Source organism: Belonocnema kinseyi, chromosome 8, assembly GCF_010883055.1.
Source record: "Belonocnema kinseyi isolate 2016_QV_RU_SX_M_011 chromosome 8, B_treatae_v1, whole genome shotgun sequence".
Taxonomy (NCBI): Eukaryota; Metazoa; Arthropoda; class Insecta; order Hymenoptera; family Cynipidae; genus Belonocnema; species Belonocnema kinseyi.
The window spans coordinates 116,056,471-116,076,152 of NC_046664.1; the positions used below are offsets into that span (position 1 = coordinate 116,056,471).

At 29.4% G+C, this 19,682-nt stretch overlaps 1 protein-coding gene across 3 annotated transcripts in view; it reads left to right on the plus strand.

Annotated features, from left to right (window-relative positions):
* The first annotated feature begins 14,551 nt into the window (after nt 1-14,551).
* LOC117178191 (medium-chain acyl-CoA ligase ACSF2, mitochondrial) overlaps nt 14,552-19,682 on the plus strand; it is a 267,801-nt gene continuing 262,670 nt past the window's right edge. The window contains exon 1 of one of the 3 annotated variants that reach the window (XM_033369485.1): nt 14,552-14,759. In XM_033369485.1, coding sequence (XP_033225376.1) covers nt 14,651-14,759 — 109 coding nt within the window. In that variant the 5' untranslated portion in view covers nt 14,552-14,650. The remainder of the gene's footprint in view (nt 14,760-19,682) is intronic. The other 2 variants (XM_033369484.1, XM_033369483.1) reach the window with 2 other exon arrangements.

Sequence of the window (19,682 nt, forward strand, 5' to 3'; positions counted from 1 at the left end):
AAAATTCGAGTGAAAAAACGTAATTTTAGTTGTCTTGAAACCGGTGGGGAATGATTATTTGTATGCTAAAAACTAACGAGAAGTTTGATTGGCAGCTACTGATTAATTCCAAAGTTGACTGGCGGACTGGCAAACATGTTAGAAATTCGAGTGCAAAAACGTAATTTTAGTATGCTTGAAACCCACGCGGAATGAATGTTTGAATGAATAAACCTACCAAGAAGTTTGAGGGACAGCTTCTGAGTGGTGCCTAAGTTGACCGGCAAGCTGACAAAAATATTAGAATTTCGAGTGTTGAAGCGAAATTTTAGTGCTCATGAAACTCATTGGGGATGATTTTCAGGTGCAAATAACTACCAAGAAGTTTAAGTTGCAGCTCCTGAGTGATGCCAAAGTTGACTGGCAGACTGACAAACCTGTCAAAAAATTGAGAAAAAAAACGTCATTTCAGTATTCTTGAAACCTTTGGGGATGATTTTTTAGGTGCAAACAACTACGAAGAGGATTGAGTGGCCGCTGCAGTGTCGTGCCGAAGTTGACTGGTAGGATGTTAAAAATTTTAGAAATTTAAGGGCAAAAACGTCATTTTAGTACTCTTGAAACCCACAGGGTATGATTGTTTGGATGCTAAAAACTAACGAGAAGTTTAACTAGCAGCTCCTGGGTGGTCCCAAAGTTGACTGGCAGACTGTCCAACATGTTAGAAATTCGAGTAGAAAAACGTAATTTTAGTACTCCTGAAACCCATTGGGGATGAATTTTAGGTGCAAAGAACTACCAAGGTGTTTGACTGCCAGCTTCTCGGTGGTGCCAAAGTTGCTGGTAGGCTGTCAAAAATGCCAAAAATTCAAGTGAAGAAACATCATTTTAGTAATGTTTAAACCCATTGTTGCCAGCTGTGAATTTTCGTAAAAAGTGAGATTTACGTAGTCAAATTCTTGGTGAGAGCACATTTTGTATTTAGGTTAGTTTATTTATGATAGGGGCTACTTTTGAAAAATTGCGCCATGGGTCGTAGAAGAGACTTTAATGAGCCTTTAATTTGATGTACTCAATTCTATGATTAGGGCATATTCTGTGCACCTTATCAGCACTTTTAAGTGAGGGGTAGTTTTTTTAGCGTCAGGGGAAGGTTTTGGAAAATTGATTTTGGGGGCTTTGAAGATCCTAAAATGTGCCTTCAATTCTGGTGTACTAAATTTTCTTATTAGTGCATATTTATTTTTTAGGGTGTTTCTTTTTGGTGGGGGTTTGTTTTTGAAACATTGCGCTATGAGTCATGTAAGAGCCTTCAATGAGCCCTCAATTCCTGTGAAAGAAAAAATTTGATATCACGAATATTTCTATCATGGTATTGCTAGCTTTACGTAAATCTGGCAGTACCAGGCATTTTTTTAAATCCAGAGCCCAAAATTTGGCTTTTGGGTATTAAGTGAGCCTTAAATAAGCCCTCAATTATGGCATAGGTCTAGCTCTCCTTCGGCAAAGTGATACTTCCAGCTTTACCCACCTAACAAAACTGTAATTTGGTGATTGCGAATTATCTTTTGTTAAAGCTCGTTCGGCTTTAACGAACACATTCTCATCATGTATCTCGATCTTCGCGCTCGATTTTTTCAAAATGCGAACTTTTCCAAATTATGTTGAACACTATTATATCAAATGTATATTTCCTTTATTTTTATACCTTAGCCCTGGATTGCTTATTTAGTTATTGCAAAATAAAGTACAAATTTTATGTATCATGATTAATTTCATATTTTTGTTCCTTATCTTTGTTCCTTATCTTTGTTCCTTATTTTTTTCTAGATTTTATTCTCAGATACCCTGAAAAATGTATCGTTTCAAATCAATTTATATCATCACTATTCATTATATGGCTTGGTATTGAAACAGGCGTATTTTCAGTCTTGTTTTTATAATTTAATAGAAAAAGTGTGTCTTCTATAAATAAACTATTTTTTAGTGAACAAACTAAATTTTTTATTTTCAATCTTAAGAATAAAATAAGGCTTAAAATAAAAACTAAGCGGTCTATAAAGAATGATTAATAACTAATTTGGAACTCTTTTGTGGGCGAATACATTTCTTTAATTTATTTTTTTCATAGTTTGTGTCTTATATACCAAAAACTTATTTTTACATTCTCATCCATACTGAGAAGGTTTTCTTTTTATGCGAAAAATCACATTCGCGGATTTCATCAAATTTCGACGTTTTGAGGCCCCCTGAGTCAGAAAAACAAGTTTTTACAGCGGTGTTTGTCTGCCCGGCGTTGTCGTTGTTGCTATTGTTGTTGTTGTCGTCTGTATACCGGATAACTTTCGAAAGAGTTGGATTGTTCTTTGGCGCACACTTAGAGGGACCAAAAAGAAAGAGCTAGTTCGTTAACCAGACATTTTTGCTAAAAATTCGAAAAGTTAGAACAAAGCAAGTTATGAAAAGAGATAGTTCGAAGTTTTTAAATATGATCGAGAAAGTTGTTCCTTGGAAGCCAGAAAAGTTTTTATGTAAGTTTTACAATCCTAGGTATCAACGATGGCTATTCATAGCGCTGTTCCGTGATTGCGCTTGCCCCTTCACAGAAAGGACCCGAGCGAAATCGCGCAGGGCCGCGTATGTTTGCAAAAAGACTTTCAACAATAACCACTAATGGTAGCTAGAAATATGAAACTTATCAAAAAAAAACTAAAAAATGCTTTTTGAAAATTTATTCGCACCCCTGAAACATTTTTTATCTTTCTAAACTTTCTCGCAATTGTAGCATATGTTAGAGCATTTTGCATACACATTTTTCGCAAACCGCTTTCTGATACACACAAGCCATGAAAAAAATGATTGAGTAAAAGTTACTCTTCCAAGAAAGAGCTACAAATTTGTCATCAATAATTTTTTTATAGGACGCGTATTTTTTGTTTGAATCGTAAAAAATAACATCAAAAATAAGGAAATTAAATTTGTTGAAAAACGAAATAAGTTACAAAGACAAATGAAGAGACAAAGAATGTGCAGCGAAAAAGGATCTTCCAATATGTTATTAATATTTTTTAGATAGCACAAGTAGATGTTCTCCTAATCGTGAAAAATGATATTTTTGCAAAAGCAATAAAAGAGACGAAAAAAATACAAACACAGAAGTTGTTCAACCATAAAAGATTAAAAATTTTTGTTATGCCCTCTTGTTAGAAAAATATGTTGGTTCAAATCACTTCACGCTAGTATGCGTATTTTAGGTTTAAATCGTAAGAAATTACATTGAAAGTAAACAAATGAATCTCATGAAAAAACGACACAAGTTGCAATAAAATGTTTGATAACAAGTTTTTTATAGGAATAATATGAAATGATACATTTTTTATGATAGCTGAAAATAAAAAATGGTACAAAATAAGGGTCACAAGGTAACTAAATAAATTATCGAGCGCGAGATAAATATGTTATCAAGCGCGAAGCACGTGAATCGCACACACGGCACGCTGATGATATTGTAAACACATGTTTTTTTTTTAATATGCACCGGAATTTTCGAAGAATAGAAAACATTTTTCAATTTTCAAATACAGAAGAACGAACAGAATATATTGTTCGATAGAAAAAAGGATTTGCAAGGGAAAAGCTGATATGGGTGGGCAGCTTTTGCGGAGTACTTAAATCGAGTAAAAAAATAAAATGGAAAACGAACCGGCCTTAGTATTCACCTCGTACTTGCTTCTGCCCTGTAAAAACGCAAAGTAAAGTATCTATATTCGAATAATATCGAGCTAAAAGAATTAAAAAATTTATAACTTAAAATGTTTTTACATTCTCATTAGAGAAGGTATTAGATTTGTATAAAATTTGACCTTCCCAGTTTTTGTCAAATGTCTACGTTTGGAGACACCCTGAATCCGAAAAACAGGTTTTTACGAATTTGTCTGTCTGTATGAATTGTTTGTCTGTCGGCATGACTGTGTGCACGGTACTTTTAAAAAATTAATCTATTAGACAGGCCTTTGGCACTCTCGTTTAGTGTCCTAAACTAAAGGTCAAGCTCATTAGCCAGCCATTTTGAATGAAAATTCAGAAAGTGGGCACAGTTTGAAAATTTTTAAGACCACTTTTTTTTAAATTCAAAAATTCTATGTACAGTTATTCATAGTATTGCAAAAAACATAAAATTCCAAAAACCATACGAAAATGAACATTTTAAGCCAAATAACGCAAGATATGAAAAAGAGTCAAGAAAAGAAAAATGTGGCTTTTTGAATTTTTTTGAAAAATAAAAAATTCAAATTTTGGCAGCAAACAAAATAATGAAAAATTCAAAAATTACATTTTTCGGCCAGACTATGCAAAATACGGTAAAAGATTAGTTCACAAAAATTGCATTCGAAAAAGATCTAAAAATTTGTTATTAACCACTTTTTGATAGGATGCGTAGTTTCAGTGTACATTTCCGAATAAGTTTTTTTTGTCGCTTCGGAATAATAATTATAAATCGACCATTTTTTTTTAAATTCTTAACGATGGCTGACGAAGCAGAAAATCAAGTGATGAAAACTAAATTAGAAAACAAATTCATGCCCTCAAAATTGCAGAAAACTCGTCGCGTATTTCGAATTTACACTGTTAGAAAAAATTCGTACAACGTCACACCGAAGTGCGAAGTTGTAATGATACGGTGCGATATTTTGGTGCGGAAAAGAATTTCTTCTACTAAAATACACTTCTCCGGTGTATATTTGTTAAATTTACTAACTACCAACTTCCCAGTGTTGAAAATACTAACGAGTGAAAGTCTTAATCTAAACTCAAAGTTTCACTCGAAAGTGTGGAATCCAACACTAAGCCGCAGCGAGAATATTAAATTTCGATAAGTGTGTGAGAGGTGATTATTTAGCGAATGAGACGTTTTCCGCACTAGCGGAGCGAGTGAGAAAAGTCTCATTTACTAAAAATCACCTCTCACACAAATATCGAACGATATTTAATACCACTAAAGGCGAAAAAACCTGGTTAAAGTTGAGATTTTGAGGTTAGAGTAGTATAAACATACAATCGACACTATACGGTGCGAAAACTAACAGGGATAAGTTGCTTTGCGCGAGCACGCGCGGTTAACTTGTGTAGGCTTGTGTGAGCTAAAGAAGTTAGAAGATAAATTTATAATTAAAAAGGCAATTTTTCAAGAAAAAAAATGTCAACAAAATTGTTTAAATTTCATCTGTAGAAACAAATTTCAAACTGACACAATAAGCATTAAACCAAAAATGGACTAGTTAAATTTTCAGATAAAAAATGGAATTTTCAACACAATAAATTAATTTTTGATAAAAAAGATTTACTTTAACAAAAAATGGAACACTTAAATTTACATTAAAAGAAATTAATTTTGAATAAAAAAATATATAAATCTACAACAAAATAGTCTAATTTTCAACTAAAGAAATAAATTTACGTACAACAAGACTTCTTCCAAAGAAGACAAAATTGCATTTTCAACCACATAGTTGAATTTCAACTGAAAAATAATGTTTCAAGGAAAAATTCTATAGCAAAATTTTCAGTTAAAAACAATGACCAAACCCAAAAAATCAAATTTTCAAGCAGAAAATCGAATTTGCAAACAAATAATTTAATTTTCAAACCAATATTTTCCTACAGAAAACAGAAATTAAAAATTTTATAAATCAGTTTTAAAACAACAAAAAAAATGAATGTTTAACAAAATAGATCAATTTTCAACGAAAAACAGTTACATTATCAATTAAAAAATAAATTTACAACTAAAAAAATTTCATCAAATTAGTTTAATTTCCAAAAAACTATATGAACTTTCAACCATTTTACACGAAAAGAAGTTTGATCAAAACATGCATTTTCAAACAATGAAATAAATTTTTAATTGAAGTAGATGAATCTTTAAACAAGAAGGATACATTTCTACCAAAAAAGATTAATTTTTAACTGAGAATGGTCAATTTTCAGTATAAGAAAATATTTGTTCAATTAAAAAAATCGAATTTTCAACAAAACAGTTGAATTATCAACCAAAAAACCTATTTTTAAACGAAAACAATTATTTCCTATTAAAAAAAGATGAATTTACAACTAGAAAAATACTTTTAAAAAAGTTTAATTTTCGATGTAAAAAATAAATTCTCAGCTGAGAAAAATTTTGAATAAAAAAAATCGAATTTACAACAGAATACTTAAATTTTGAAACATATACTTGGATTTTCAATAAAAAAAAACAACAGTTTTTACCAACAATGGAATGAAATGAATTCTGAAAGAAAATTGAAAAAAGAACACACCATTTTTTTATTATTTTGTAAAAATTTTAAAAGGGGTGTAAAAGAGGGTGTAGAAAACTTTTGCAATTTTAGCGTGTTATATATAATTAAAAAAAAAACATGAACTTAATTCTTATCTAGCCTTCTCGCAAAATTTTGTTCCACAATTTTGTTTAAAGTTTATTTTGGTTAAAACATATGCTTTCCAATTTGAGTAAGTTTAGTACATATTTAGAAATTTTAAAACGATTTTAAAAATAACTAAAACTTGTAACAATTTGTTAAGAATTTTGTATGGTTTCACTGTCAACCATTTTATACAAAAAGAAAAGAAGTTTTATGAAAAAATGCATTTTCAACCAAAGAAATTAATTTTTAATTAAAATAGATAAATTTCTAACAAGAAGAATAATTTTCTTCCAAAAAAGATTAATTTTTAGCTGAGAAAGGTCAATTTTCAAGCAAAAATAAAATAACAAATTTTCAACAAAATTGTTAAATTTTCAAATAAAAAAAAAAAGATCAAACGAGGAGAATTATTTCCTATTGAAAAAAGGTGAATTTTCAACTTAAAAAATAATTTTAAAAACATTCAACAAAATCGTTAAATTTTCAACTTTAAAAAAGAATATTAAAACTAAAAAGTAAGTATTTAACCAAAAATGGAATAGTTATATTTTCCGACAAAAAACTTAATTTTCTGCAAAATAGTTTAATTTTCGATGTAACAAATGAATTTTCAACTGAAAAATATTCTGAATAACAAAAATAGAGTTCACAACAGAATAGTTAAAATTTTAAACATATAGTTGAATTTCCAGTTTAAAAAGATACATTTTTACCAAAAATGGAATGACATGAATTCTGAAAGAAAATTAAAAAAAAGGACGCAACATTTTTATATTATTTTTTAAAAACTTTAAAAAGAGTGTAAAAGAGCGTGTAGAATATTTTGTAATTTTTCCACGTTGTATATAATTTTAGAAAAAATAAAAAACTTAATTCTTATCTGGCCTTCTCGTGCATTTTTGTTGACCAATTTTTTTAAAAGTTTATGTTGGCTTAAAAAATGCGCTTTCCAATTTGAGTAAGTTTAGGAGATATTCAGAAATTTTGAAACGATTGACAAATAACTAAAACTTGTAAAAATTTGTTTATAATTTGGTATGGTTTAACTTTAAACCATTTTATACCAAAGGAAAAGAAGTTTTATGAAAAAATGCATTTTCAACCTAAGAAATTAATTTTTAATTAAAATAGATGAATTTCTAACAAGAAGAATAATTTTCTTCCAAAAAAGACTAATTTTTAACTGAGAAAGGTTAATTTCCAAGCAAAAATAAAACAACACATTTTCAAAAAAATGGTTAAATTTTCAAATAAGAAAATGTTTTAACTAAAAATGATACAGTTAATTACAATTAGATTTCTATTGTAAAATCATTGTAACTGTGAATAATTGTAAAATGAATTTAACAAATTTTATTTTATGAAGAATTATCTCGTGATTTTAAAAGGAAAACCCATTCTTAAAGTACCTTTTTGTATGCATCTTAATAACTAAGGAACATACGTTTAGAATATTTTCCTTGATTCTGCCCTAGGGTCAAACAAGGTACAAAAAACCGTTGTGAAATTTTATATAAAAACTATACTCTGTATACGTTAATTTTAAAAATGAAAAATAATCATAATTTTATAAATATTCCTAAATTTTGTTTTAATATGTTACTTAGGGAATAGATTTCAGAAATAAAATTATAAAAATATCTCCATTAGTTAGTAAACCACTATGTAAAATCGCCTTTCAAATTCTACAAAAACAATTACAAAAATTTTAACAAACGGTTGTACAGATTTGGCTTTAACCTTATGGACCAGCTTCAGAAATATATATTTTTTTTATCGTTTTTCAGCACATGATTTTGCCCTGAACATAAAGCAGATTAATATACATTAAAAAAATAAAAATAAAAAGGTCAGAAATTCCTACAGCTGTCTGTTAGAAAATCCCACACATTTTTTTAATAAAACTCCTTTCCACACCACCTTCAAAGAAAAATTTTCACAACATTTTTTTCAAATGATAAGTCTATTGTACTTAAGGGAAACATGAAAATCTTTAATTAATTATGAATGTTTAATTGACGTCAGTTCCCTTACTATTCATATTTGAGAATTGAGGAATCTCTTTTTTGCAAACAAAAAGTGTGAAAGTCCTTCGTTTATCAACTTTTATTATAATTTATTTATTTTACATATATATCTGTTATATCTTATCAAAATTAAATACAAAAATATTAAATTTTAAGTGCATTTTAATACTGCAATTCTCAATTTTTCTAATTTTTAGAAATAATTTAACTAATTTTATATGTACTTAAAATAAACTTTTTTTTAAATTGCATAGAACTTACTTTGAGTAAACCAATTATATATTTGAGCATACAGGGATGTGTCTTCTTTTTGAATTTTTCAAAATTGATTTCATTACTTATTTTTATTGAAAATAATTGGACCACTTGCGATTAAAAGCGGGGATTCAGCCTGAGAAGAAATGCGCTGAAAGTAATTTTAAAAAATTATTAGAATTTTATTTTCAAAGACTGACAATTGTGCACAATTTCCAGGCGCATCTTTTTTTCTTCTACAAGAATTTTTAGATTGTTCTGTTTTTTAAATGATTTTAACCTACGTTTTGAAACTCTTTTGAAGAATAAATTATTTTTGAATTTCATTAATTCTACTAAATATTTCTTGAATTTTTCGAGTATACTGATTTTTTAAAATTCTGTATAATAAAAAAAATTGCCTTTCAACTTTTTAAAATATTTTCATAATTTTTTAAATCTTTTTTAATGTTTTGAAATATTTAGAAATAATTTCCTGAAATTAATTGTTGGCAATAAAAAATTTACTTTAATTCTTGATAGGAACCTGAAAGATATTTTTTGATTTCCGTGAAACCTTACAAAATTAAACAAAAAAATCTTCACAAGTTTTATTTATTTTCAAATGGTTTTAAAATTCCTCAATATCTGTGAAACTTAAGCAAATTTGAAAGCACCTGTTGTAAACCAACATAAACTTTAAAAAAAATTGTGCAACAAAATTGCGGAAGAAGGTTTAAGAAGAATTAAGTTCCTTATATTTTTCTACAATGATATAACATAGCAAAATTGCATGAAATTTCATTCTCTTGACACCCTGCAAAATTCAGTTTACTTAAAAACTCCTCCTAATAGCCAGTTAGCCACCGAAAACGAATCGTGAATTCGGGGGGCTGGGGTTCTTGCTCGTACATTTTCGGCTCTACACGAGGCACCAGCCGCGTAACACCAGAATGATGCAAGAACTGTCAATAGTCCCACTGGCTGAGATGAAAAAGGTACGCTCTCACGTTCGACACTGAACTTTGCACCCATAGAAATAACACGCTTCAGTTTCAGAGCGAAAAGCATTCACTTATCGGTGTGATTCCGCGACTTTTTTCTAACAGTGTAGAAAGATAATACGTTAAATATAATGCATATCGAGTTTATTTTTCTTTTTTTTATAGAAAAGAACTTGCTTTAAATAAATAATTATATTTGAAACCAAAATTGATAAATATAATCAATGAGTTTTCTTACAAATTTAATATTGATTATTTCTAAAGAAAAACTTTCATATCAGTTTAAAATTGGGACCTGTAGACAATTTCGAATTGTAAATTCTCGAGCCAGCCTACTGAGCAGCGGGAAAAGTAATCCCCGTAGGTTTTCTTTTTACTCCGGACTTTGCCTAAGCTTGTCGGGCACATCGCGATTTGACTAGGCAGAGTATGAAGTGAAAGTGCTACTTCATACTTTGCCTGAAACCGCTCAGTCAATTCGGGGAGAGATTAGGCAGACTGCGGTGTGACGGCACATCGGACTTTGCCTGTAACATATACACTCTTTCAGTCTCCTTAACTATAGGTCAAGTTTGTTAGCCAGCCATTTTGGATAAAAAAACAAAAAGTGAGCGCATTTTTAACATTTTTGAGATCTTTTTTTCAAGCTTCAAAAACTTTCTGTACGGATTTTTATTATATTCAAAGAGTTTAACAATTTATCATGATCACTTTTTTGATAAAACAAAAATTACAAGAGTTAAAGGATTTACAAAATTCCAAAAAACACACGAAAATGAACCTTTTGCGCCAAATTACGGACGATATGAAAAAAGGCAAGAGAAGAAAAAGTTTGATTCCTAAATGACGTGCAATATTATCATAACAACTTTTTGAATTTTCTTGGAAAATCGAAAATTCCAATTTTGACAGCACCCTACCGATATAAATCTCTGAGTATATTCTAAAGATTCTCTAGGGTCAAAGAAGCTCCTAGAAATTCACCGTAGGCACTTAAGTAAATATATTTAAAGGTCCAGGTAGTTCTTTTAAATGTTTTAAAGGCTTTAAAATGATCTTTCCGAAATTGAAACACGATCATAAATAACAAGCAGAGATGCTGAAATTGAAATAAGAATTCGATCATAAATAACAAGCAGAGGCTATATCAATAGAGTAGCCGACACTCAAGGGTCCTTTGTTGAGCTTTCGGATTAAAATTCAGAAGTAGATTTTTTAAATTTCTTAGTTAACAGCCTAAAACATAATAATTCGGAATCTAAGGGTTTCGATGATTTCAGATATCTAACTCTTTTTTAAATGCTTGAAATTGGAATTAATACGAAGTTTTTCATAAATGGAGTGAGATACGCCAAAAAGAACAACATTTTTGAATCCAACTAGAAAATTGTATATTATTATTTAAGTTATATTTATAAATAAGTATAATGAGAAAATTCATTTAATAAAAAAAGAATTGTTAATAATTTGTAAAGAAATTTGAAAAGGGAGAGTCGGATTAGCGACGGCCAACTACTATAAATAACTCTGCTCGCCCGGTACGTGACGAATGCAAAAAGAACATTATATTACCGTCGCACCACTCTTAAACGGATCACTAAAAGAACCTTGAAAAGGACCCAAATCTCTCAGACAAATAATAAAGCATTATATTTGTTTCTAGTTGAACATAAATTATACTAGGTTTCAGGCGGATAAGTTCAATTAAGTACATAATTAAGACACCTAACCTAAAACAGCAGTACTCACGCAAAAGTTCTGACATTGGCAGTGAATTTTGATGAAAACTCCACCCGTACGTTGCACTTTGATTATAAATAAGAATTTAGTCGATGAATTGTACGTTATTATTTTAGTTTTAAATATTTGAGAAGATTTAAATACATTAAAGAACTTTTAACTTTTATGCACTCTATTTTACTATGCATGTATAATATTTTACAAGATGTTATATTAAACTTACTACACGTATATGCATATTGCTTCCATTAAATTTATAGTAAAATCGCTATAGAAATTTTTAACAGTATATATATATATATATGCACACATATACGTTCATATGCATGCAATAAAATATTGAATAACAAAATTTTTGTTAAAGAATGCGCATTTTTTTAACGGGCAATGAAACTACACCTATTTTAATACCAATACAAGTTATGAATTATAATAGTATACATTAATGGGAATGATATACAATATCAGGGATAAACTCAAGTGCGAATCACGAGATACGTGATGAGAATGTGTTCTTTGATGCCAAACGAGCTTTAACAAAGAGAATTCGCATCACGAAATTACGACTGTCGATGCTTTCGCCTTTAGTTTAAAACTGTCTATGCACAAAGATTGAGCATATGTTAAGATGTAAGTGTGTTGAAAACGAATAGAGGATCCAGCGCGCAGATTAATGCCACCAAAAGTATTGCAAATCCTATTCCTTTCAATCAACCTAATAAAATGCAACGGAAGCATTTATTTAACCAAATTTTTCATTATTAAATCGTTTTATAACTTTTTAATTAGAAAAATATTCCAATTTATATTTATTTATACCTTAATCATTTATTTAAACATGTTTGAAAACACTATTTGAATGTGTGAATTAAAATAATTCTAATTCTAGAGAGGGAGACTTGAATTGATTTTAATAAAAATTGAAAAACTTACATTCCACATAAAGGAATTAAAAAAATTTCTGATACATATTTTTTTAACTGATCAGAAGGAATTAAATAAGCCCAATATATGAAAACTTTTGTTGAACACAAGACATCTTTGTGAGGTGTGTTTATCGGTACAATTAGAAGGAATTAAATATATTGAAAACACGTTCTCTTTTGGTGAATAGGAAACTATTCATTAGTTTCGGAGATATACTATTCTTATAATGACATTTTAGACAGATGGAAAAATCCCGCCTTCAAACGAATATAATAACTCAGTGGGCACAAAGTTTGACGACGTCTTTACGACATCGTTACGACATCTTTACGACATCTTTACGACATCTTTACGACAACCTATGTCCATGTCGTTAAGGTGTCTTTACGATATTATAAATAATCATATGATTTGACGATGTCTTTACGCTATCGTAAAGACACCGAAACGACATGGACATATGATGTCGTAAAGTTGTCGTAAAGATGTCGTAACGATGTCATAAAGACGTCGCCAAATTTTGTGCCCACTGGGAATCTTCACTTTTATGCTGAAATCTAAAAATATTATTTTTTCTTCTGATTTTGGAGTAGAAAATAGTAGCGTCACCGCGCGCCGAAAATAAACTCTTTTTCAGATCCACTTTTCAAACGCATCTGTCAAATGCGTATTGACGAGTATGTTTTTGTGGTAACTTCGTTTTTAAATTTGTTCGAAATGAGTGCAAAAACCATGAAAAAAAGAAAAACGTGTCGGAGAAACATGTTGTGTCGTATGATGTTTCTCAAGTTTCTCAGATATATAACCAAGAATATGAAAAAATTAAGGAGAATTTTAAAGAATTTAATAGAATATAAGAATTTATAATTTTTAACAATATTTTTATTGTTCAGCTTATATCAGCGGTTGAATATAAATTATTTTCTAGCTCAGACATATTCAGGAATTTAAAATATGCAAAGCAGTAGCTCATTAATTATTTAACACTGTTAGACTGAAACTCTAATCTGAGAACTCAATTGCCTCACATTACCCAATAAATACCACGAAGTAGAATAAGAAGACCCCACTCCCGGAAAACTTGGAGGCATGACATTTTCAAAATTCTCTGATTTTTTTTTGACTAATTTTTCCTTTCAAATCATTAATATTCAAATACCAGCATTTTAATCTTATGATATTTTTGCCATAGAATATTTTATAAGCGGAATAAAACAGTGTTTCATATATAAATTAAAAATTTTCAAATGTATTAATTTATTGCAAACAAAAAAAAAGTTTTTTCTACTTTAAAAGATAAATCTTTAACAAGATACTAGAATCTTCAACAAAATAATTGAATTTTTAACATAATAGTTGAATATTCAACCTACAAAGATAAATTTACAACAAAAAAGTGTCATAGTTTATATTTGAATACAAAAAGAATTAAATTTATACAACAAAAGAAAAGAATGTTAAAACGAAAAAAAAAGAATTTCCAAAAAATAAAGATTTTTCACTCAAAAAACTAAATGAAAGTTTATCTAAATTATTGAACCTTCAAACCAGAAGACAAATTTTCTTTACAGAAATTCAATTTTCAAATAAACAGTAAGCCTGTTTACCAAAAAACTAATTTTCCACGAAACTGATGCATTTTTATGCAAAAAAAAGGAGATTTCAAACTAAAAAATTATTTTTTACAACCAAAAAACGTGAATTTTTAACTAAAATTTATGAATCTTAAAAAAATTTAGAAGTTACATTTTTTGTTAAAAAATAAATTATAAACCAAGAAAAAGAATTATTTCACACTAAACAGTTAAATTTTAAACCCGACATATGCCTTCAAGAAAAAATAATTTATAAAGTAGTTTAATTTTGTCCCAAGTAGTTGAATTTTCAATTAAAAAAGATTAATTTTCAACAAGATAATTAAACTTTTAACCAACGAGATCACTTTTCAACTTAAAAAATAAATCTTTAACAACAGAAGTTTCACTTCTTGGAAGTGCCTTTCGATTACTAAACTCATAATGAAAGCTCGAAAATTCTTATTACATTGAAAAAAGTAATGATTCGCAAAATATAACGAGGACAATCATGCAGGTTCAACATGTATTGTGGGTGTACGTAGGTGCAGTGGATCTCAAGAAATGCTCTAAAGTACCACCAGGCGGCGCGAGCGTAGCCATTTGCCGATGCTTGGTTAGCGTACACTATCTAGCTTTATTCTAATTATCTATCACAGAATAGATATGATATATTATCAAGTCAGTTTTTCTTACACCACGGACTTCAATTCTAGTGGTCTGCTTACATCATTAGTGTTATGTGTTATTCTGTTTATTCAGAAACAATGTTCACCAAAAACATTCGACAGTTTTCACGACACATTATTACTGATCGCAACAAAGAAATTTTAAGTATTTATCAAAGAGGTAAATGTCTAATCTTCATTTAATACCAATAGATGGAAAATCCCTATTTGGAATATTTTTGTGGCGGATTAAAATGAAATTAACTAAAATTCCTTGATTAAAATTAAAATTGTTCTTAAATGTAAATTTTAAATGATTTTGTGTACCGAATTCAGACATATAACCATTATTATTGTATATTCAATATTAATAATATCATTTAGTCGTATTATTTGATACAATCGGTTTGAAATGGTTGAATGGTCGCAATGACACTAAATTTAAAAGGTCATATATTATCTTTATTATTTATGTCAAGCAATTTTTTGTAACATAACATTGAGAGTAATTTTCTCTGTTTTTGTAGTTTTACTTGGGAAACTTATTATTAGATTTAAATTTTCGATGTTAAAGAAGAATTTGAATTTTGATATTATCTAGGGTTAATTATTTACGGTTAATTTCTGCACTTTAGGGGTCGATTCCAAAAAGTAGTGAAATTTAGGTCCCGGTCGTTTTACCAATTTTAACTATTTAATAGATTTTTAAAATAAATCTTTTTTTCGAAATGTTATATTAAAATATAACTCAAATTTTCAATAGGTGTATGTCCGCAAATACAAATTTGTATGCGAAAATTGATAAATTAATGACAAAAGAATTTTGTTAATGATTTGTACTCAAAGGAATGATTTCTATTAGGTTCAGAAATCTAAAACTTATGAATGTATATCAATTCTTCAGTTCTAAAGATGCTTAATTATGCTTAAAAGACTTTTTTAACGTTTCCTAATAAAATATGAATAAAATGTACAAATTGTCTAAATTTTTTTAAACAATGTTGAAATTAGATATTCCGCACTCGGTAACCCTGTGATCCCTGTGAAGGTTATGTGTTATCGCTATGTGTATTCAGATTTCAACTCGTATAATCTTGTTCAGACTGTTAAAGCTAGTAGAAATTAAAGTCAAAATTCAACAGAGAAAGGACTATTTATTGAAAATGATCAATAATAATCGTTCTAAAATGTGCTTTAAACGGGCCTTTGTTTTTTTAAAGGAAGAGTACTCGCCATTACCTGCAAATTTTAAATAAGTATTATTATTACTTAATTATTATTTATTTTTATTGAGTTAGGTATAAGTAGATGGGTAGGGCGCGTTCTGGATTACTTTTTTCCGTACGATTCGCAAACTTACGGCTAGAGCGCTGAAGGCTATGAAATCGGTTTCGCTTCTTGCTTTTAAATACGAACCGCAGTGCTGTATCCGATTCTCACTATTGATATTGAAAATCAATACTTGAATCCAGGAATGGAAGTTTTTCACTCAAAGATATGGAACAAGATATGATGTCTGACGTCACAGAATCAAGTGAGGGTCAGCGTATTCGAAGCTTTTTGGAAATATCATAGCTCATATTTCACCTCATCACCTTGAAAGACCCAATTCACACCATACGTTGATCAATTCCCTCTTGCGCGTTAAAACCAGCAACCCTGAAATTTTTACATGTGCCCTAATCAATAATTACCCCATATATCAATTCTGAGAAATCTCTCTTGTACACTAAATATATGTGACACAAGCTATCCCCGGATTTGCAGCTTTTTTCCCCAAAATAATATAATTTATATTACATTGAAAATCGTCAAGATCTGCTATTGCCTCAATAACTGTCTGTGTTGCACGCCGACAGCTTATGTGTCAGATATGAAATCAGATCTATTTGTTGATATTAATGAGAAGATGTTGATCGACATAAGATTGGACCTTACCGAAAAGAATCTCTGAGTATATTCTAAAAATTCTCTAGGGTCAGAGAAGCCAGGTCCAGTTAGTTCTTTTAAATGTTTTAAAGGCTTTAAAATGACCTTTCCGAAATTGAAATACGATCATAAATAACAAGCAGAGAGGCTGAAATTGAAATAAGAATTCGTTCATAAATAACAAGAAGAGAGGCTATATCAATAGAGTAGCCGACATTCAAGGGTCCTTTGTTAAGCTTTCGGATTAAAATTTAGAAGTAGATTTTTTTTAATTTCATAGTCAACAGCCTAAAACATAATAATTCGGAATCTACGGGTTTCGATAATTTCAGACGTCTAACTTTTTTTTAAATGCTTAAAATTGGAATTAATGTAACGTTTCTCGTAAATGGAATGAGATACGCCAAAAAAGACAACATTTTTTAATTCAACTAGAAAATTGTATATTACGAGTATTATATAAGCTTTAATTATAAATAAGTATAATGAGAAAATTCATCAATTAAAAAAAAGTGTTGATAATTTGAAGAGAAATTTAAAAAGGGAGAGCGGATTAGCCACGGCCAACTACTGTAAATAACTCTGCCCGCCTGTTATGTGACGAATACAAAAGGAACATTATATTACCGTCGCACCTCTCTTTTTTTAATAATAAATTTTAATAATAAATTTTTTAATAATAAATTCATTAAAGGTTCTCCTTTGATATTTACCGACAGGAAATTCACAAAGTTATTGTCTAGACATTCCGTACGAATTTGTCACTCATTTGACGTCATTTTCTTTGATATTTTCATAAACAATGTATTGAAAAAATGTTTTAAGGGGTGGTTCTACACTTCAAGTTTCAAAAAAATTCGTTTTTCTTTGCATTTTTTAAATCTGTATGTATCTAAAAATATGCCACTAAAAAGATTTTGTCGAAAACATATTTCTTCCTACGTTTTTGGGACCTCCAAAGTACCCATCTCCGGCCTCTTCATGCGTCTTCGTGCGACGCGGTCGAACTTTCGCAGATTTCCCAAAAGTAACCTTTTTCGAGCTGAATAGTATGTCTTTTACTAGAAATATTGATCGAATTGACTCATTTTTTTTATTTGTTCAGTAAACACGCATCTATGATCGGCCGAGCACGATTTTCAAAATTTTAATTTTTTACATTTTTACAGCCCCCAATAGGTCAAAAAATTTTGTGAAATTTTAAACTTCTAATTAAATATTGCATTATATAAACAAATTTGATGTAGAAAAAAATTCGCTTCGGCCGATCATAGCCAATACAGGCCTCAATCAAAATATATTTAATTTTTTTTATTTCATATAACCCAACTGTTCGAAAGACATTTCAAGGTCGCGGAATTCACGTTTTAAAATTTTCAAAAATACAGATTCAAAGTGAAAGAATGTATCAATAAATAAAAAAAAGTTTGTGTTGATATCTTTAGTATATCCTTTGCAATTCATTTTCGGAAAATAGGCCCGATTTTCCCGCTGAAGTGTAGAACCACCCCTTAATTTCAAAATAATTTCGTAAAATTTGTAAGATTGCAGAAGGCTTTGGGATTCAGCGACTCCAAAAATACCAACAGTTTCTTAAGAGGTCCTCTTGCATATAGTGGATCAATGTAACAGACTTAGACTTTATATTGATATAGCTAAGATTTTAAATAAACTATTTAAAATGAAAAACATGATTGAAGAGCTCTTTCTAGAATTCATAAAACAAATCAGCTTCCTAAATAATAGAGTTGACTAAGAAACGTTAAAATCATCTTCTAAATAATGGATTAATCTGTTCAAAAGATTAAATTTACTTACTTGAAACATTAAAATACAGCATCATGAATGATAGAATAAATTTAGTAGTATAGAAATCTAATGCAAGGAAACTATGAAGCAAACATTGAAAAAATGGTACAGTGATAACGTGAACACTAACTTTCTGAAACACTTAAATCAACATTTAGTAAAATAGAAATTGAAAAATACAAAAATTAATACAGTTAATAGAAATCGAGGAAGATATATTGCTTCCTAGCTAACAAATTTAATTTACCGATCAAACTTTTTTTTTCTACAATTTTAAAACCTTCTAGAACATTTCGCTAGAGGGAGATATTTTTTAATATATAAATACAGTAAAATTATATGTAGCATGTATAGGCTGGAGAGAAAGAGAGATGGAGAGTGAAAGAGAGAGGAGTATGTGTTTAAAAAATGTTTCAATTGAAAAATAATATTCTAAAATTTGCAATATTGCAGAAGGGGTTGCGATTGAGCGACTCGAAACCAGTTACAAATCTCACAGCAAACCTCAGCAAATGAATTAACCTATATACAACTTTTGCATGAATTTAAAAAAAAAATGATACAGCGATGACATGAACATCTACTTTCTGTAACTCTTAAATCAAAATGTAGTGATATATAGAAATTTAAAAAATACTAAAAATTAATATGGCTTATAGAAATCGAGAACATTGCATTTCTTTCTAGCTAACTAATTTAATTCAGATACCATAAAATCCTATCTTACCGATATTCTACAGCTGTAATGGCTAATGCTATGTTTGCAGAATATTATAAATTACGTCATCAAGCTTTTACTGACCATTTCTGAAAAGAAATTTTTTCATAAACAATTTTAAGGTTATTTTCAATGATGCATTACATTTTTTTTAAACTACAAAATAAAAAACTTATATTTCAAACTTATCTAGACGTTTCGATTATCCCTGGCGGACCGAAGGAACCGAATGGAGCCTTCACAAAGTACCCGTAAAGACCCCATTGGATCCCCATTCGGTTCTTTTAAAAAAAACTCGAAAAAACAGCAAAATCAACTTTTAAATTGTTGAAATTTGGATTCTACATTACAATGACCTATAGAAGGTCACGGTATAATCGCAATAGTTTTTTTTGAAACGGTAAAAAGTTTAAAAAATATAAGACGTATAACGCCTGTTGAGTGCTACATTTCAAACGCATCGCCTGTGAGTAGCAGTCAACAGGCGTTATACGTCTTATATTTATTAAAACTTTTTACCGTTGCAAAAAAACCATTCCGATTATTCCGTGACCCTCTATAGGTACTTTGTAGAGGCTCCATTCGGTTCCTTCGGTCCGCCAGGGATAACTTAAAAACTTCTAGAAAATTGCGACAAAAGGGGAGAAA